At 39.3% G+C, this 21401-nt stretch overlaps 1 protein-coding gene and 1 long non-coding RNA gene across 2 annotated transcripts; both read left to right on the forward strand.

Moving 5' to 3' along the window:
• On the forward strand, positions 1 to 1172 carry LOC131233241 (uncharacterized). The gene is made up of 2 exons (XR_009165140.1): positions 1 to 254; positions 510 to 1172. It is a non-coding gene; the product is annotated as an uncharacterized LOC131233241 (long non-coding RNA).
• A 16520-nt stretch (positions 1173 to 17692) lies between these two features.
• Positions 17693 to 21214, forward strand: LOC131232822 (transcription factor MYBS3). The gene is made up of 3 exons (XM_058229306.1): positions 17693 to 18193; positions 20104 to 20312; positions 20568 to 21214. Exons 1-3 carry the CDS (start codon positions 17923 to 17925, stop codon positions 21063 to 21065), a joined length of 978 nt encoding a protein of 325 aa, XP_058085289.1. The 5' UTR covers positions 17693 to 17922; the 3' UTR covers positions 21066 to 21214.
• The last annotated feature ends 187 nt before the right edge of the window (positions 21215 to 21401 follow it).

Raw genomic sequence — 21401 nt, forward strand, 5'->3', positions numbered from 1 at the left:
TATTTTTTTCTCACCAAAATACACAGCCAAAACTTCCTTATTCTTGTCTTTGATTTTTTTCCTTCTTTTTTGTTGTGAAGAGTAGTTTTATAGATTGATTAAATGCTCAATTGGTGCAAAACTTGCCAACTGAATGAAGCAATCTTTTTATGAAACAGATTTTTGTTGAGTTTGATCTTGTTCCACTAGCAAGTGCTTCCCTCGCAAAGGTTCATGTTGCTCACATGCATGATGGCAAAAAAGTTGTTGTAAAGGTAATTTTTTGGCGTTCTTCCATTTGCATAGGCAACTAAAGTTTCAAACTCCAAATTGGAAATCTCTATGGCATAAATTTGAAACTTTTCATATTAAAGGTTACATTCTCTATGGTTACACACACTCCATGTTAGCCACCCCCACTAAGGATCGATACCAAGACCTCAAGTGTTGAAACGAGTTATCTCCACTCAGTCTACTAGTTGAGCTATGGATCTGGGTGTTATTTATTTATTTATTTATTTTTGCATCAGGTGTGAAGAAGAAAGTTGATAAAGTAATGTCTGCATTGAAGGAATGGACTGAAATTTCGTATGGTTTCAAAAAGAAAACAAAGGTGTGTATCTGAACTATTGTGTTGTTGCCTCTTTGATTTGTTAGAAAGGCACTACAATAGGCATTAGGTGATTCTTTAAAATAAAACTCAGTGGCACATTTGAGTTTCAAGAATGGTTAAATGGGAGCAATGAGAAATATGAATATGTCCAAAAGGAAATACTAGATGGTCCAAACAGTGGACCTAGCCTTTGGATGCTAATATATCTAAAGAGTCACTTTGATCCAAGGATCGGTGTGATATAAACTTCCACTGTCTGAACTGTATGTCTCAAACTCAAGTGTTTTCCTAACAAGGCTTTAAAGGTGTTTTATTCTTGTAATCTTATTCCAGTTCTGATTCAACTGCTCCTATTAATCCAAACTATCCAAATTGTTTTGGTGATTCTTTTTTATTTTAATCTTGTGTTATTATTATTATTATCATGGGTCATTTGTTTCATGTTTGGGAAAATATAGGGTTAGGTCAGTGAAGGATACTTTGCTACTAGTTTTGAAAGGGATAGGAGTCCTCTCTTGGGTTGTCATGGTTCACCAACTGGATTGGTAAGTATTTACATGCTTTGTTCGTTTGTTGTTAATTTTTGTTTCGTTCCCCATTTATTTTCTTTGTTGGTTTTTTATTTTTCATGGCAATCCATCCACTTTTAGCATTTGTATTGAAAAGTGCATCTGAAGTAGGAGTTGGACAGATGTTGTCTGGCTGAGCTTTGATTTGTTTATCATTTAGCCATTTGGGTTTGATATATGCATCCAATCGCATACACAATGCTTGAATAATTTGTCTTTTAGATCTTGTGGTCTCATGTGAGAAATGTACAAGAATGTGCCCTTATAATGAATAAAGAGGAAGAGGATAGAGGGACTCCTCACAGTTGTGGCGATTAGTCCTATTGCATCTGAGTGTGCATGCAAAAAGCCTCTCTCAGTCATGTCACTTTTCTACCATCTGTTTGTGCATTTGTTCAGCTGAATTAAAGTGAATATCTTGTATCAATGCAGATACAGTTTCGTTGTTTTTCCTACTCCAGATACACTTTGAATTAAAGTGAATATCTTGTATCAACTAGAGATGTGTGGTCCACCCATATGGTTTTGTACAGACCGTCAAGTGGCTTACTTTAATGTGAGAGATGCTTTGCCCTCAAGAGGATACTTATGCTCCTAGTTGCACTACACTTGGACACTTGCACATATCAATCCATCAATGTAGAATGTTCCTTGGGTTTTAATGTACATTACAAGGGCTACCATGTGAGCATCACACTGATCGGACAAATACAAAGCATTTAATCAATGGTCATTAATATGGTCAGTTAAGATAATATACACAAACACAAGTCCAATCAACAATTTGATGTTAAGTGCATCTTGATTATAACCATCAGTATACAACTAAAGCAATTTGAAGTTGCTTAATATTCTTGGATTGCCTTTTATTTGACCAACATCACTAAGCTTCAACCTTTCCGAAAAATAAATAAATAAATAAATTTAGGGCCCTATTTCTTTCCTACCAACCAAGTATGTGTCCACCCTATGGTACTCTATAGCTACGGATTATAACTGTAGCTATAGGTACCGTAGCCGATCTAGCACCCGACCCCGATGTAGGACAGGACACGAATCATTGTCCCACTAACCTAGTTGACCCCGATACAATGTCTTGTGCAACTATTGGGGTCGGCGGCCAGATAGGTACCTATTGCTACGGTTAAAATCGTAGCTATTGATGGAAAAAAATTCCGTAACTATACGCCGGCTTACTTAAAAAACAGGGGTATTTTCGGCCAAGTTCATACGAGAAGGTCTAAGTTCGTATATTAAGTTTGTATTGTTTCATAAAAACCGCTGGATAAAAGGTGGGGTCCACAGTCGTAAAATTCTCCCCTGTTACTGATGCGCCCTGTTACTCATGCGATCATACCCAACGCTGAGAATAAACGCGGCCAATGTTCAACGTTCAACGGGAAGACTTTGAGCTTTAAATCATTCTACCAAATTTTTGAATGGTCTGGATCGAATCAAACCAAATCCATGCCACGCGGAAGGATGCGGATTGCCTACGATGGGGGTTCAGGGATTCATCTATATAAAAGCTTATGCGGCCTCAGTAAGGTTTCAACGAGTGGTGTTCAAATCCCTACCGTTTTTCATGATGTGGCCCACTTGAGTTTCGAATCTCTCACCTGTTTGTGACCACATGCGAACTAGATTGAAAGTGTGGATATAAAACATCCGCACCCCACGCAAAAGATTATATAATTCAATTTTATGCATGGCCTAAGTTTGAATGTTCTATCTCCACGTGTTGGTTCTAAATAAGATAAATAAATGTGCCACGCCATCAAGAAAATGGACGGCGGACTATCTGACCTATCGAACGGCTGTAGCCTGCCTAATGAGTTGATGGTGCTATCTTTGAAGATAGGGAAACGGATTGGCTACTCCCCCAGCCACCAGCCCCGTGGCTGATGGTCGGTGCTCTGTGGGCCCCACCATGATGTATGTGTTTCATCCATTCCGTTCATCCATTTTTACAGATCATTTTATGAATCAAAGACAATAAAGAGAGGGATATATATCCCAGGTGGACCACACCATATGAAAACAATAGCTATTGGATATCCACCATTAAAATCCTCCTAAGGCCCACTGTACTGTTTATTTGACATCCAATATGTTGATTAGGTCATATAGGCCCAGATGAAGGGAAAAAACAAAAATCAGCTTGATCCAAAACTTTTATGGCCCCCAAAATATTTTTAATGGTCGACACTTATCAACACTATTTCCTATAATGTGGTCCACTTGAGATTGGATATACTTAATTTTTGGTCTTATATATAAAATGATATGTAAAAATAGATGGATGGCATGGATGCAACACATATATCATGGTGGGTCCCACAGAGCACCGACCACCAGCCATTGGCTAGTGTCAGGGGGAGTAGCCAATCCGTTTCCTGCCAGGAGCCCCGTGGCAAGTGGTCGGTGCTGGTAGGATGTCCTTTGCATGCGACACACGTTAGTAGTAAAAAGCAATATCTCTCTCTCTGTATCATACGGAAGGCAGAGGTCGTGGTCATACGTAGATTTTTCCCATCTCACGCTCCTGTGATGCAGCACCAGTTGGATAGCCACGGTTAAATGACAGGACGCGGTTTAGCTAGTGGCACTGCCATTAGCCGGTAGCTGCCGGTTGGTGCTATGTAGGCCCCACCACGATGTAATGTGTTTTATCCACGCCGTCCATTCATTTTTCCAAACTAGGCTTGATTCCAAAGATGAGTCAGATCTAAATCTAAGATAAACCATGACACAGGAAAACAGTAGTTATTGAATGTCCACCACTAAATCTCTTAAGGCCCAATTTAATGTTTGTTTGAATTCCAACCCTTGATTAGGTCGTATATACGTGGATGAGCTTGATTCAAAACTTTTGTAGACCTAAGGAGTTTTTAATGTCAGGCATTCAATCAACAGTGTTTTATGTGATGTGGTCCACTTTAGATTTAGATGTATCTCATTTATGAGCTTATGCCATAAAATGATATGAAAAAAATAGACGGGTGGTCCCATAATTTTCGACAGAGTATAGCCACTGATAGGCAGACAGAAAACCACCATTAACATATCAAGCATGAACCCCAATCCAAACTGTTGAAATACAGAAATAGTGGGCCCACCGTAGATGGCCCATAACCTAAAAAAGGTTAGATGGGGTGAAATTTATTAGTGACCATTGATCTAACGATTAAAATGAAATGCAGTCAGTGGTCCAAATTCAACAAACGAATATCCAAATAAGAGGTTAGACCTGTTCGAATCAATCAGATTTTGAGGATATAACCATTACCATGGGCCCACAATTTAGACGGTTCGGATTATAGCGGATGGTCATGCTCGCCCACAGCACCAAATCACTCCTCTTTAGTGCAATTGTAAGTGCCTCTATTAAATGCTAATATTTAAGTGCCAAACAAGATGGGCGGTTAAGATATACATACAAATATACCAGCGGCAAGGAAAATATCCGGTTCTGCCTTCAGTACCACTGGCCTGCCCGACTGTCTCTTTTTTCCTGCCTACGTGTCATATGTGCGGGACATCCAAGCCGTGCAAATATCTAATCCACCGTGGCGATTTCGCTTGGCGTGAAAACCATGACAACCAGTCATCAGATAGGCCAAAACTGTATGGTTTTGGCCTTCCATGATTTCAATGGTGTGGCAAACCTGAAGAGCAGATGGGCCTGATTTTCTTTCCATTTGATCTCCGTTATTGTAAGGACCCTTTTCACTGACAAGATTCCAGCTCAAATCGAACTCGGATCGAACCAATTTAGTGACTCGGTTAGTTTGATATTGATGTTGCTCACCAAGTGTCCAATGGAATGACTCAAAGAATTGTAAGGTTTGTATATGAAATAAATACTTTTTTTTTTTTTTCTGGATTTTTATGTTGCCTAGAAGGTGTTTAACGGAATACCTGTAAAACCATTGCTGCTATTTTACATACAGTGAGATTTTGAAGGTGCGGTCCATGTATTTGTAAAAATGCTGCACAGGCGAACTCAGCTCGATCTTGGCTTGAACTCGGCTCAAACTGGCCTGAACTGTTGACCGAACCGACCCAATCTGACTAGTCATGCTCGAGGACCAAGTTGATCCGAGTTCAAGCTGGGGTCAACAAGTAGCCGAGCTGAGTCAAGCTGTGCCCAGCTCGACTTGGTTTGACTTGTGTAAACCTCTAAGAGAGAGTATAAACATGGATTCTTTTAAAATGGGGTTTTCCTAATAATGGCATTAAGGTATCATGAAATCAAGGTCTTGGTTGCAGTTTTTATCTTTTGTTTTTTGTTTTGTTTCTGGTCATGGACAAGTTTTTAAAATTTTTTAGAATAAAAATACCCATTTACTAGCTACTGAAATGTAGGCCAATAACTTCTATAAGAAGTTGAAAATCTCTTTTCCAAAAAGGGATTGTAGGTCCCACTAACCATAATTAGACTCACTTCTTGGAAGATTTGATCGGTTTATGTTAATTAGATAGTCGTGAACTAGATAAGGCTATTTTTCTGTTTTCTATTAAACCTTTGTCAAGCCTACAATGACAATAACGGTGTTCATTTATTATGAATTGTTTCCTCCAATATGGTCCATTCGTGATGGTTTTTACTCTTTAACTTGGGCCGATGACATAAACTTAAAATTCTTATTATTTAAATAGGATGGATGTAAATTATGCTAAGTCAATGAGCCCCACATAAGATATCTGAAAGGGCCTTACTGTGGTGCCCTACTGAAGGAGGGTCATTTGCCCTTTTTCTTTACTTTCTCTCTGTTTTTTATTTTTTATTTTTCCTTATTCGGAGGTGATCACACTAGAGTTGAAGCGACTACAGTTTGGCATACTCATTGCACCATCTGTGTGAAAAATGAATGTTTTTTGAAGATTTCTGGTCACTCTCCAATGTAAAAAGCTATTGTATTTATTTATTTATTTTTTTAAATAAAATGTTTCAAATTCAAATTTCCTTCATGTTTCTTTTAATTTTTTAATTTTGTTTTTTTTATGTATCGATTTGTCCTACATCTGAAAGACCAAAGAAAATCTCACGGATGTATAAGACGTGGATTATATAAGGCTTAAGTTGCCAAGGAGAAATGGACATTTGGGTTGGATCATATCTTTACAACGCACACATGCGCCAAGATGAGCCGTGCCCTATCGAGTTGAGTCCGGGTATATATGTACATTAAGAGTACACTTGCCTAATTTTGCTTCACGAGCATACTTGCACCTTTTGGTTTTGCACGGATTTCAAATCAGAGATGTCTCTTCAGGTGAATGGGTCCCACGAAAGTACACAGTAGTACTGTCCAACGCTTCCTATGGTGGTTCCCTCTCTTTCAAAAAAAATTACAAAAAAAAAAAAAAACTAAAATGGTCCAAGCTTCGATCTTGGCCACATGTAGGGGTGTACATCGGGCTGAACTGAGTCGAACTGGGCTCAACCCGGCTCAGCCCGCTCACCAGCCAAAGCAGCCCGAACTCGGCCCGATCCGGTCACCGGGCCAACATGTCCGGCCCGAACTCGGCCCGGTCAACAATCGGGCGACTTCGGGCCAGTTTCGAACCCACGATTTGGACGGCCTTGATTTTTTGACTCTGCTCCATCTACTCCATGGGAAGAGCTTAGGCAGATAACTTGAATGGCATTGATTTTTGGGAAGAGTTTTTGTTATAGATTTTTAGGACTTTGCTCCATCTACAAAGGGACCCACGATTTGGATGGCCTGGATTGTTGTACATGGTTAGGGTAACTAGGTAAGAATTTAGAAAAAATATAATATATATATATATATATATATATATATATATATATATATATATATATATATATATAGGTCGAGCCAGGCCGAGTCGGGCCGAACTGGAACCTATCCGAACTCGGCTCGAACTCAGTTTCGGGCCGAAGAAAATGGCCCGTCCCGACCCGAACTCAGTTCCGGGTTGGGCCGGGTCGAGCTTTTTCGGGCTGAGTCGAGCGAGCTAATCGAGCTAGCCCGGTTTGTGTACAGCCCTAGCCACATGTATACATAGGGGCCCATCTTGAGTACCTACTAAAATTCACTTGGACCATTAAAATAGAGATTTAATTTCAGGACACGACTATAAGAACAAGGGAATAAATCGAGGGTGAACCATATTAGAGGAAACAACTCGCAAAGAAATGCCACCATTATCTCTATTTGGAGGCTATAAAGATCTCGGATCAAAATGAAATCAATGTCCTTTAAAAGTCTTCGAATGCTCTTGGCCACATGTACATGTAGGGGCCCATCCTGAGTACCTACTAAAATTTACTTCGACCATTCGAATGGAGATTTAATTTCAGGACATGACTATAAGAACGAGGGAAGAAATCAAGGGTGAATCATATTAGAGGAAACAACTCACAAAGAAATGCGACCATTATCTCTATTTGGAGGCTATAAAGATCTCAGATCAAAATGAAATCAATGTCTTTTAAAAATCTTAGAATGCTTTGAATAAAATGAATGAATCCTATCTTTCAAGGAGTGGACCTAATCATGATTTAGTAGGACCGTAATCATTTTTTTGAAAAAGACTTTTCAACCTTGAGAGGAACTATTACGGACTTACGGTAACTTGTAAAGGTGCCTAAATGCCAAAAAAATTAAGAGTTATAACAAATGAGGCCAAAACCTTGATTCCATCGTACTTACGGTAACTTGTAAAGGTGCCTAAATGCCAAAAAAATTAAGAGTTATAACAAATGAGGCCAAAACCTTGATTCCATCGTACTTGGGGCAATTGTTATAAAAAAAATGAGTTCTTAACCGGGGCATTATTCTGAAAAGTGTCATGTGCCTGTGGCATCGAGGTGCGGGTGAGTGAGTGGAAAACCAATGAATCAATGTGTGAGACATGCAAACCTGAACCATCACCGATTACAACCTCGTCAGCGCCATCATATACGAAAAAATTTTATTTCCGTCCATCATTTTACATCTCAAACGAGCCTTCCTCCCATGAGAACTCTATCCCAAATACTGGAAATGCTCATACTCCGATCACAACCCCACCATCTCCAACAGATATCCCTCTTATTGCTCTCAATATCACTTCAACAAGGCCATCCATCGGGTTCACCCAACCATGAGATCAGTTAAAAATCATACTGAACCACTCATTTGGTAGGCAACACGTGTGGATCAGATCATAGGGACAAATCTAAGTCCTGGCAATTTCTAGGCTCGGAAATTTCAGAGAAAAATTTAAATTTTAAGAATTTTCTTAGAATATTTTCCAGAAAACGTCATGGGAAATAAAATATTTACTGTAGATATAAAAACACAACATTTTAAATTTTGTTGATATTATGAAAATCTTGCTACTAATGTTTACTTTATTTTCGCAAAATTGTTGCTCAATTATCAAATTTTGGTTGCTATGAGGTTAGATGTCCATTATTCTCTGAGGGGTGGACCAATTCGATAAGTGGACCAATCTGATAATTGGTCAGTGATTCCCCTCTTTAAGATGGATTTGATCTCACACAACATGTGTGGCATGTACATGAGCTGCCCTTATATATGCAGGTGAGCTTAGGGAGGGGGAGGCTCAGAAACAAAATTAGATTATTTGACCTTCCGATTGCTGGAGATTTATTGGACGGTTAAAATGAAAAATTACCACTGGTCTTATTTTAACAAAAGAAATGGTCTTATTTTAACAAAAGAAAGTGTCCACATATCAAATGTGAGATTGTTTGAGCACCAACCTGATTTTGGGACTTTGACTGTTAACAGCAGCGGGCTCCACGGTTTAAGTCGTTTTAATTTGAATCAATCGTTGTACTGCATATGAAACGTCATGTGCTGACAGAGTATCAAATGTCTCCCTCATGCATACCATTTATAGCTACGATGGTGCATCCACGAGGGTTCAGTCACTGTAAGGTTTGTAACCGACTTTAGCAAAATGCTAATTAGCGTTTATTCATGACTAAGTTCGGGTACACGGTTCATGGGAAATAAAATACCATTGTATATCCATGCAATCCATCCATTTTTACAGATAATTTTAAGCCGTGTTCCCCAAATATAAGCTAATCTAAATATCAGGTGAACAACAACACAAGAAACATGGAGATTGCATTTGGTTCAAGTTTGAGGGTAAAACTCATCAAGGATATACCATACCTAAGTAAATAACTTATAATTAACGCATAACGTCACTGTAATTGTAAGATATAAAAAACATTAAATAGAAAACTAAATAAACCCTAGTAAGTTTATGCATATCTGATTAAAATAGACAGATTAGATCAAGCAGGGATGAGCTGATTTTTAATTTTTAGTAGGTACCATGTACCATTCTGAAAGGACATTTCTCGTTTTTATTGGAGAGCCGGCCGTAGGAGGCTCAACGTGAGCTTAGGACATTTTCATCATTCAAAAAAGAGAAGATTTTTGTCCGAAAAAGATATAAAAGTAATCTCAACTGTATAATGCTTTTAAGTTTGGTCCGTACAAACTCTTGCCACAAAATCCGAACCGAAACTACGGATTGATGCATGTTTCCTTTCTCGTTGATGCCACCCAACGTTTCAGGTTCGGCATGCCACATATATGTATGTGGACATTTGGAACAACCTATGCCACATGCATTTGTTTTTTGTTACCCACTTTTTCAACGGCTAAGAATGAGTAGTCCCTGTGGCTTTTGAAGTTTGACCATGGATGAATGGTTTTAATCATCACACACGTAGACATGTACTGAACAAGGAGTGGCTAAGAAAGGAGTGGAACTCATCTCAAGTGGACTGGGACGGTACTTCCCATCTCTGCGACTTGTTCGGTCTTGAGTCGAGGGTGAATATGCTCTCGACTCGCTCGAGTTAGTGGTGACTTGGGGTATCCTATTGGAGTGGGTTAGACCGAATCCGAGTTGACTCGGGCGAGTGGCACGACACTCCTGCGAGTCTTAAAATCATGAGTTCTGACTAGTGAGGTACACGGTTTGGATGAAAAGATGGGTCCATTTAGTCCCGTCGTTTACAAAGCATGTAATGAAAGTGTCCCAAATTTGCACGATCCCAGCCGTCAATATCCTGACGTGTTTCAGTTGAACGCGCGCCGTCTCTGTATTTTGAGAAAATGACCAGTGTAGACGCGACCTTTTTCCTAGCGATCTTTCATGGAGCATCCCAAACTCAACTTCCCAACCTGACTCGCACGTACGGACAGAGCATTTGAGGAGCAAAGATTACCTGGGTTGCAAAGCAGACCTATGGCTACGAATTATAACCGTAGCCATAGGTATCGTAACCCCAAAATTAAATCCGAATCGGATTGGGTTCGCAGAACTGGTAGCCCTCCATTATTCCTTGAAGATAATTATAAGAGTCTTTTGACTAGGTAGAATGATCAAAAGAGTACTAAGTCAGCTCACAAAAATAAGAAAAATGGATATTGTGACTACTATATCTTGATACTCTTCATAAATCTTGACAATCTTCTAACAAGAAACAAAATTGTTTGACTGTTGCCATCAAACATTTTTTGTAATCCTTTGACTATGAAATGTTGTATAATGGTTTTTGATGTCCGCATTAGAAGCTGAGAAAGAGAAGGTGAGAGTACAAGTTTACTTGAAATAAGATGGCGGGATTTCAAAGGGGTAAAGGTAAGCATTATATAAGTATAAGATCCAGTTGCTTGATATCATAACCGATTGTCAATTTCTTCTAATTTGCCTCACTAATTTCCTTGTTTGCCTGACTCAGTCTTCAGCTTGTCTCGCTTAATGCGTATGTTGCCTCGGTTAACTTTCACCTTGCCTCGCTCAACTTTATGTTTCCCTGACTCAAAATCAACCTGACTCGCTGAATTTCTAGCTTACCTCACTCAATTATTAGGTTGCCTCGATCATGGCAAGCTTACCATCTTCTGAATTTGAACAAGGCTTGGTTGAATTCCTTATCTGCATTGTTCAATTCAACACAAACATCATGATTATTGGATTGGGCCTTGTGTTGATTTAAAGAGTGAAGTGACCCTATTGAAATTCAGACACATGCTGTCGCTTGATCTTGTTGCTTAAGTCTTATACCTAAAATGCAGGGTATTCAAGCATGTTAGCTCTTAGTTTGTACATGAATTATGGTTCCTGGCCATCAAGCATTTGTTGAAGAGTTAAGACTTGTGTGCACGTGGGGTCCATGGTCCAACAGTCCAAAATTTGAAATAATGAGCCTTATCGTGGATAGAGGATGCCCTGGAAATCTCATAGGTAGGGTATTTTAACTCCATGACATTTAGTTCATTGGATTTAACAATGCTTAGTTGTAGGATATAAAGCTTTCAACTTCTTAAAATAAAAAAACTCAGCCTACAAATTGAGTAAGGGAACCTAGAAATTCAGCAGAACAAACATAAAATTCAGTGGGGCAAATTGAAATTCAGCGAGAGAACCTAGAAATTCATTAAGGCAAACATGAAATTCAGCGGGGCAAACTGAAATTTAAGCGGGGCAAACTAAAATTTGAGCGGAGCAAACATGAAATTTAGCGGGGGAAACTGGAAACTGAGTGGGGCAAACATGAAATTGAGAGGGGTAAACATGAAATTTAGTGGGGGCAAATTGGAAATAGAACGGGGCAAACATGAAATTAAGCGGGGCAAACATGAAATTCAGCATGTCAAACATGAAATTTGTATTACCGATCTATGGTGTACATCAGCAATCCGAACATTCAAAAGACCTCATTTTTACATACTCTCACCAATCATATTCAACAAAAAAAAAACTTCTATATTAGAATGTGTGGTTGGAAATCTTCAAAAAACCATCATTTTCACACTATACACTATTTCATATTTGGTATTCTAGTCACACACTGTATAGAATGTATCATAAGAAGTCACTCACTTACAAGATCATGCAATTCACCGACTCCTAACATGGAATTGACTGAACTTCACATGAAATTGAATGAGTAATCCATCAATTGTCATCGACTTGGGCTCGTCTCAATTTTTTTGAAGTTTTTTTTTTTTTTTTCAAATTCAGCAGGGTAAACATGAAATTGAGTAGGGCAAACATAAAATAGAACGGGGCAAACTCGAAATTGAGCGGGGCAAACTAGAATTTGAGCGAGGCAAACTGAAAATTGAGCGGGGTAAACTAGAAATTCAGTGGGGTAAACTGGAATTTGAGAGGGGCAAGCATGAAATTGAGCGGGTCAATCATGAAATTCAGCGAGACAAACTGGAAATTGAATGGGGCAAACTTGAAATTAAGCAAGGCAAACATGAAATTCAGCAGGGCAAACTTGAATTTCAGCTGGGCAAATATATGAATTCAGCGGGGCAAACTGAAATTTGAGCCGGGCAAACATGAAGATTTCTTGAAATTTTCATATAAGTTGAGATTCCAAGGTAATGAATTCCAAGTTCCCAAGCACGTTTTTAGAATCTGCTGAATTTTATTCCCAGTTTCCAGACCTAACCAGCAGATTCAATTTCTTGGGTAGTTTGTTTCTTTGAAAGAAATTCTTTAGTAATTTCTAAATTCTATGTTGCCAAATGACCCTAAAAACACAGCTAGCACAATTTGTGATGTACATGAAAAAAGAAGACTATACATAGAAGCTAGTAGTTTAATGGTGTTTATAGGTGGTCCCCACCATGCAGTCTCTTCTCCAGAATCAAAATCAATCTCACACCAAAGGCTTAAAAGTTCCTTGGATAGAGATGTTTGCATATTGCAAATATCAATGTAAAAGAAAATAAATTTGGTTGAGAAGATGGGTTCCGCAAAGGAATGAAAAATTTCTTTGATACCAAACTTGATAACGAAACCCAGTAAATCGATCATGCAACACATGTAATGAGATCACCCAAGCAACTAATGCTATAGATGGAGCAACACATGCTCAAAGAAGCAAAACATGCTTTTTAACTCATTGAAAAGAAGAGTTCTATTCACATCATAATTTATTCAATCCATACATGTGGCTCAAACTCTATAGCCATGAGTACATATTTGCTAATAATGAGACTCTGGAAGGATTGTTCTGTTTGGATCAGATTTTCTTAATGAGATTATATACACACATTGAATAGAACTTTTATCCAGTAATACCATAAAAAGTTCACAATTTGATAAACATGTTGTAAATTAGGAAGTGGTTGGAAGAAATGCATAAGATGAATGACTAATAGAGAATAGTGATAAAACTTTAGTCCAAGAACAGACAACTCTAAGAAATGAGATCCATAAAAAAATAAAAATGAAAAGAATATACTGTAGGGCCAAGTGAACTTACATTATGAAACTTCCAAGTAGGTGGAATGCCTTAAAAGAAATGACCAATTGGCAGGGGAAAATCTGAAGAGAGAAAATCTATATGGCTAGAGAAAGGCTTTACAAGCTGTCATTTGGATGTGTAACGCCAATATTTGTCGAAAGAAAAACTGTAATGCTGATTTTAAAAATGTAGATTTTCAGGCACTGATGGTAATTTTTCATTTTTAGGTTGACATCTGATCCAAAGTGCTGGGTCATATCTTTTCCAAGCTAAAGTATAGTTGTTGGACTGCTTTCAGCCAATTCTCTTTTCTTTGTACCAAGCAAACCAATCTCAATCTTAGGTTCTATGCAAACTAGTTATATAGTCAAGCTCATCATTATCAAAGAAAGTAACCTTCAGGTTATCATTCCAAATTGGCATATTTAAAGCAGCAGTTAGGTTTTACACAACCATTCAGTGGATCACAGAACTCACAAATGCTACCAGAGATCAGAAAAAGACAAGTTAATCCAATGTTTCATAACTCTGATGATATTAAAACAACAATTTAACATTCCACTATCACAATCGAAAATGCATCATGCAATCCTAGTCGCCTAAAGTGTTACGTCTATCATTGCCTTTAGCCTGTGTAAATTTTTGCATAACTAAGGAACGTGTATGTTTCAAATGACTAAGGAGCATGCATGTTCATTTCAACCCCATCATAATCACCATTGTATGGAACTTGGAAGCACCCACCAAAAGATTCTATTACATGATTAATCAGAAGCTCTATAATGCTAATATGCTAATCAACTTTTGCACTTGTAAAACAAAATGATTGATTGCTGATTATAAGGTTTTATCAAAAAATGTTGAGCCATGGATTATATATATATATATATATATATATATATATATATTAAAGTATTAGGTTTAACAGATGAGAATCTAGTAGTATGTAAGCTAGCAGGGTTGATCCAGTTATGTTGTATATGGTTTACCATCTATCACTTGCAACTACAACTGCAGCTATGACATCATGTTGGGACTTGATTAGGTTGAAATCAAACAAATGTTAGGTATAGGAAGGGTAGATAAAAAGTAGGATTGATCCAAGTTTAGAAGGACCCAATCAGTTGCATCTTAAATTCCTAACAGCGATTAAAAATAGGCCACAACAATTCTAACACAAGATGTATATTCAGTGATTAAAAACTAAATTCAGAAAGAAAGTTCCAGCTCTAAAATTATAAACGAGTTCTAGTTGTCATTTCCTTGATTAGACTGAATACATGCAATTCAATTCGTTTGTCCATCCATGGCCTTATTTCTCTTATTTGAAATGGTCTCTCTTTGATAGTTGGGATGTGCATTGCTTTCATATTCATGCTTTTGCAAAGCCTACAACATCCTGTTTTGCTTGAGCCAGGCAAACATGAAATTGAGCAAGGCAAATATGAAATTCAGCGGCGCAAACATGAAATTCAGTGGGAGAAATTGGAAATTGAGCTGGGCAAATTAGGATTTGAGCGGGCAAATATGAAATTGAGTGGGGGAAACTAAAAATTGAGTCGGGTAAACATGAAATTCAGCGGGGCAAACTAGAAAATTTTACGGGGCAAACTAAAAATTGAGCGGGACAAACATGAAATTGAGTGGGGCAAACATGAAATTGAGTGGGTAGAATTGGAAATTGAGCGGGGCAAACTAGAAATTCAGCGGGGAAAATTGAAAATTGAGCTGGGCAAGCATGAAATTGAGCGGGGGAAACTGGAAATTGAGCGGGGAAGCTTAGAAATTGAGCGGGCCAAACTAGAAATTGAGTAGGGCAAACTTAACATTGAGGCAGACAAACTGCAATTTGAGCCAGGCAACCTAAAAATTGAGTGAGAGAAACATGAAATTCAGCGACACTAACTTGAAATTTAGCGATGCTAACATGAAATTCAGCAAGGGTAATATGAATTTCACTGAACTCGAAATGCAATTGAACTATCCTAATACATAATTGAAACGCAATTGAACTAGCTTAACATGAATTTCAATGAACTTGAAATGCAATTGAACTAGCCAAACATCAAATTCATGTATTATTCAGAGAATTCAACCAATCATGAATCAAGAATGACGGCGACAACTCGAGCATATTGCCAAGAAGTAAGTCAGATAGACCAAGAACTCTTGAAATTTAAAATCATTTTGATCAATATATTTTTATTGTGCATTTTCAGAAGATGTTTTAATCGTGTAAAGGAGGGGTATTTTCATCCTCAAATTTACAATCCATACGTGCAGAGTCCAAGTTAAGAAGTTAAGTTTCATTTTTCTCTGTGAAAGAGTACTGGGTCAAAGGTGGCGTCCACAGTGGTTATTTTCTCCTGTATTTTTGCTGTTAACGGTATCTCTGTATGGTACAAAACAAAAGAAGGAGACTATCCTAGCAGAGACATCTGAGCTGCGTTTCATTTGTGGTAGGACACAACAACCAATAATCTGGAAATGAACCTAGTAGATTACACAATCCACGCGAGGAGAGGTTGAATGGAATAGAAGGCTCTACCGTTAAAAATTAGTGGTGACCGAAGGCTCTACCATTAAAAATTTTCCGACCCCCACACACACACATATAAAAGGTACTATGCGCTCGACCTCACAAAAAGCTCCCATGAGGTCGAGCTGTGTGGGCCCCACTGTTATGCGTGTCGACCATCAACACCGTAAATTTGATGGGTCCCCTCTAAATTATGGGATATACCAAAAATCAGCCATATAAGGAACTCAGGTGGGCCATACCATCTAAAATCATGTGAAACACCGTTAAAACATATAAAAGCACTTAGTGGGGCCCACCTAAGTTTTGAATGCTGCTAAAACTTGGTTTGAACCCTCATGCAAGTGGGACACACATAATGGATTGGCTGGATTTGCAAACCACATCTCGGTGGGCCTAAAAAACTGATTGTGAATGTTTTAATGGTGCACGGCGCCTCCACACTCTGTATGTGGTGTGGCCCACATACAGATTGACTTGATTTTTGAGACCTAGGACCATGATGGAATGGTGCATCTGAATGATGGGTTAGATGTTCAAAACGCATCACAGTGGGGCCCACACAGCTTGACCTCATGGACGGACGCGTGAGGTCAAGCGCATAGTACCTTTTCCTATATATATATATATATATATATATATATATATATATATAACTTCGTTCAAAACTTTTGTAGCCTTGAAATTTAAATCTACTTCAATCCTTTTTTATTCTAATCCTAAAATGAATTAAATGATTTGACAAAATGAATGAATCAGGTAGATAATACATACATCAAAGTGGGCCCCATGGTAAGAGCCTCGCTGTCTTGGGCGAGTTCCGGGGCCGCGCCGAATCCGCTCCCGGAATAGACGCAAACAGTTGGTAAACATGTGCATTGTTGGCATTGGATCAAGTGAGTCACGTTCGTATGAAAAAGGAAGTCGGTTGGAAAGAAAGTCACCAACAGCCGATGTTCAACGTACCCGTCAGCCTGATAAGTGGACCAGCCTATTTTTCGGCAAAGAGAAACTTCCAGTAGATTACGAACAAAAAGAAACTTCAGATAGAGGCCCACCTGACACATGGTCCAGATGTTGTCCATGTGTCTCACGGGAGTTCTCAACTGTCCGGTGAGGGTCAAACACTTGTTGGATGTCCACTCAATCCTCATAGGCTCCCTTCATAACGGTCTTAGGATTTGGGCTGTTCGGATTCGTGTGTAGGCTACATGTGCCGTAGATGACTTGCCAGAGACCGACTCGGTGTATACCCCTAGTTTCAGGTTAGTTGATAGTTGTGTTTTCCCTTCAATCTAGGTTGGAGTCAACTTACGAATGGGTTGGATCGCTAATCATAATTACGGTGGGCCCTAAAATGGTATTAACATTCGAACGGCCGGCAAAGTCACACGGTAGGAAAAGGGAAGAGTCTCATCATCCACGCAAAGTGACTTGAATTATTGGTCTACGAAAGCATAATTCACCTTTTTATGAGCTGTGGAGATCTTCGATCGGGGAAATTCTCTCACTGTTGACCACGTAATATCGGATCTTTTAGATGAACGGTCTGGATCGTCACACGGTAGGAAAAGGGAAGAGTCTTGTTACAAAACGTTCACGGATTGTTTCGTGGTCCGCGAATATACGGTCGAATATACGATGCCACGTAGGCATCTCCACGTGGCAAATCCCCCACCGGCCTTGTTATCTATGAACTAAAATTCACAGGCGCTGTTTCATTTCCATTCCTTTTCATCGCTACTTCTCTGCAAAATCCCTGGTCTTTCCTTTCCTCTCCTCCCATCAAAAGTCTCCAAATCCTCCCTTTTCTTTCAAACCCTAACCCTAATTCTCGCAGAACTCTTTTCGTATATCATGCGTCGATCCTTCTGCCGATTCGGATCTGGATCATAGACAAATCCAACCGTCGATTGTCGTCCATCAAGCCGAAGTGTAGAAGAAAATGACGCGGCGTTGTTCGCATTGTAGCCATAATGGCCATAATTCAAGAACCTGCCCTAACAGAGGCGTGAAGATCTTCGGGGTCCGACTAACGGACGGATCGATCCGGAAGAGCGCCAGCATGGGGAATCTAACGCACTACGCAGGGTCGAGTAATACCGGCGGGAACAATCCCGGATCACCGGTGGAAAATCCCGAGCCAGCTGCAGCGGCGGACGGGTATGCGTCCGAGGATTTCGTCCAGGGGTCGAGTTGCCGGGAGCGCAAAAAAGGTTATATGTTTTCTTTTTTTTAAATTTGTTTTTTTTTTTTATTTGATCTGATCTGTTGTACCTTTGCAAATTAGGTTTTTTCTTTTTCCTTTTTGCCGTGAATTTGAGGACTTGCATAGTGTTGTTGTGCCTTGATCTGGCAGATCATGTAGTTATTTCTGTAATTTGTTAATATCGGTGTAGAAGCATGTGTAAAAAAAAACGAGTGTAGCTTTGAAATCCAGATGGGAATTTGTTGATAAGGTGCAAAAATAGCATCGACAGTGTTATTTGCCCCAAAGAAAGATAATCATATACAGGCGCTGCATGCAAATTTTAACATACTGCCCTGTATTTCCTGTCAAGATATTGTGCATGTGTGACATTCGATCTGCGCAGAAGTTCGGCTACCAAAATAGCATTAACGGCATTCGTTCCGCAAAAGAGATGATCACATACAGCTACTACATGCTAATTTTCACATGCTGCCCTGTATTTTCCATCAATGAGTCGTGCATGCATGACATTCATCTGCGCAAAAGTTGGGCCATGCCATGAAGATCACCTGGAGGGGAAATCTGGATGTTCTCTTATCAGTGGGCTACACTGTCAAAATTAATGGACAGCCAATGGCAGTGAACTAAGAGGTTTGGCCCATCTAATGAGCGGATACGACAGGTGATCTTCATGGTATGGCCCATCATATGCATGACTCTGAATCCTATGTGCATGACATGTGGTGATATGTATGGTTATGGCAGTTGCTATGGTGGAATTTTAAAACCATGCCTAGAACTGGATTTCCCGATGATATGTGTCTCTCAATAACTTGACAATCTGATTTAGAAGTCTAATGAAGCATATCTTCTGCTGGTGATGTCTCTCCGAAATGGAACACAATTGCCTTTTTCATGTATTGATACATTGAGGAAAGCAGGTTTTCCACTCGGAGCACTAAGGATATTTAGTTAAAACTTTACACAGCCCTCTGTATGACTGTACCAAAAACTTCTCGCATATTCTGCCACAAGGAAATGTTTAAATTCTTGAAAAGTCCTGGGAACACTATGTTTCTAGATAAGCAAATAGGGCACAACTGTTTGAATTGTTGTTATGCATTTTGGGTTCACGGATATGATGATTCTCAGAAGATTGAGTGCGGTGATTAACCAACCCATGCTCAACTTCTAATTTCAATGTGTTCGTTCTAGTCTTTCACAACAGTTTTCTTCGTAAAGAGCACTGTTGTGTCATGTTTGTGCATGGTCGTGCTGGATTCCTCGCCCTTTATCTTCATCCTGTCTTCTTTTAGAGAGAATGTTAATGGTGAACAATAAAATTGTTTGGATGCAGATGCATTGAATCAGTCATACGTTGGTGTTTAATGTACACACCCGCATATTGTAGCCTAGGTGACTTGAGGATGAACCCACAACCTCACGGATGTGGTGCATGGCACCATGATGTTTCATATTTTTATGCATGATCTATACGATTGGTGAATTTCATAAAACTGTGTTCTCCTTCTAGTTTTTAAATCACATGCCTGCTAATTTAATTTTTATATTATCTCCTAAAAGCTCAATTGTTACTGTTTATGATCTACTTTTTTATGTTTACTACACTTGCACTGACTGAATAGTAAGATTAGGTTTACGAATGATATGCGGCACGTAGTTCTAAAAAGCGTTTGTGTAAATTGATTTGAAAAATGACACAATTTCATTTCTAAATTTCCTCAGTTAATTGTCTTCTATTTCTCTTTTTATTACCTGATAAAAAAAGAAGAACAAAGCTACAGGATGAACAAACCTTGCTTCAGGATGAATGTTGCTACATGAATGCTTTCAAGGCATCATGGCTAAAGTTTTGCTTGCAACATGCACAAAATTCTCGATCTAATACAGCTACATGCATACTTTTATTTGCAGGTGTGCCATGGACTGAAGATGAACACAGGATGTTTCTACTTGGCCTGCAGAAGCTGGGAAAAGGTGATTGGAGAGGGATATCTCGCAATTTTGTAGTGTCAAGGACACCCACTCAAGTGGCCAGTCATGCTCAGAAATATTTCATTCGCCAAACCAATGTGACTAGGAGGAGGAGGCGCTCTAGCCTGTTTGATCTGATAGCGGATGAAGTTAGTCTCTCTCTCTCTCTCTCTCTCTCTCTCTCTCAGACACACACACACACACACACACACACACACACACAGAGTCACACACACACACACACACACACACACACAGACGCGCGTGCACCCACGCACACATGCACATGTATGCATGTATTTTGTGCATGTGGGTTTCAGCAATTCCCTTTCAAAGTATGTTGCTCACTTTTATCGATATTAATTTGTGTGTCTCCATCCTTACTGTACATCATATTTTTTCAGTCAGTTGACACTCGGGTAGCACACGATCTCTTCCCCATGAGCAACCAACAACCTGAAACACAAACTGACATGCCATTGCCAGCACCTCCACCTTTGGATGAAGAATGCGAGTCAATGGATTCTACCAACTCTAACAGTGGAGAGGCTGTTGTTCCCAAGCCAGAAATTTCAGAGTGCAGTTACCCAGTAATATTTCCTGCCTATTTCTCGCCATTCTTTCCATATCCATTCTCCGTCTATCCAGGTTACACGGTGGGGACAATGGAGAAAGAGATGCATGAAGTTGTGAAGCCAACAGCAATACATTCAAAGAGTCCAATTAATGTTGACGAGCTGATGGGCATGTCGAAACTTAGCCTGGGAGAATCCCTTGGCCAGCCTTCACCCTTCTCGCTAAAACTGCTTGAAGGGTCTGCCAGACAATCTGCTTTCCATGCGAACCCAGCCACAAATGGCTCAAGCATGAACTCAAGCTGCAGTCCAATCCATGCAGTCTAGTGGGCCCAGCAACAATGTGGGGCCCGAAACTTTTGAAGTTAGCTCAGTGCTGATAATTCCTGGAGATTTCCTGTTTACATAATGAATAAACTGCAACAGTTACTTGTATCCTTTAGTTTATATATTTCTACTATGGAGGTTTGCATTAATGCACCTGATTCTTCCAAATGACTAACCACCCACTTTTTTTTTTTTTTTCTCCTCTAAAACAGCCGCATCCGTTACCTGCCTGATTTTTTTGTTTCTTTATGAGGGATAAGCATAGTTTCTTTTGCCTAAAAGCTGGACGAATCAGGTAACTAGGTTGTTTGGGTTTCCCATGCATGAGATTTTCTA

Source organism: Magnolia sinica, chromosome 18 (assembly GCF_029962835.1).
Source record: "Magnolia sinica isolate HGM2019 chromosome 18, MsV1, whole genome shotgun sequence".
In the NCBI taxonomy this organism is placed as follows: Eukaryota; Viridiplantae; Streptophyta; class Magnoliopsida; order Magnoliales; family Magnoliaceae; genus Magnolia; species Magnolia sinica.

Coding starts and splice junctions, on each gene's coding strand:
- LOC131232822 (XM_058229306.1), top strand. CDS start 17,923: ATGACGCGGCGTTGTTCGCATTGTAGCCATAATGGCCATAATTCAAGA. Junction 18,194..20,103: donor TTGCCGGGAGCGCAAAAAAG/GTTATATGTTTT, acceptor TTTTATTTGCAG/GTGTGCCATGGACTGAAGAT. Junction 20,313..20,567: donor TTGATCTGATAGCGGATGAA/GTTAGTCTCTCT, acceptor ATATTTTTTCAG/TCAGTTGACACTCGGGTAGC.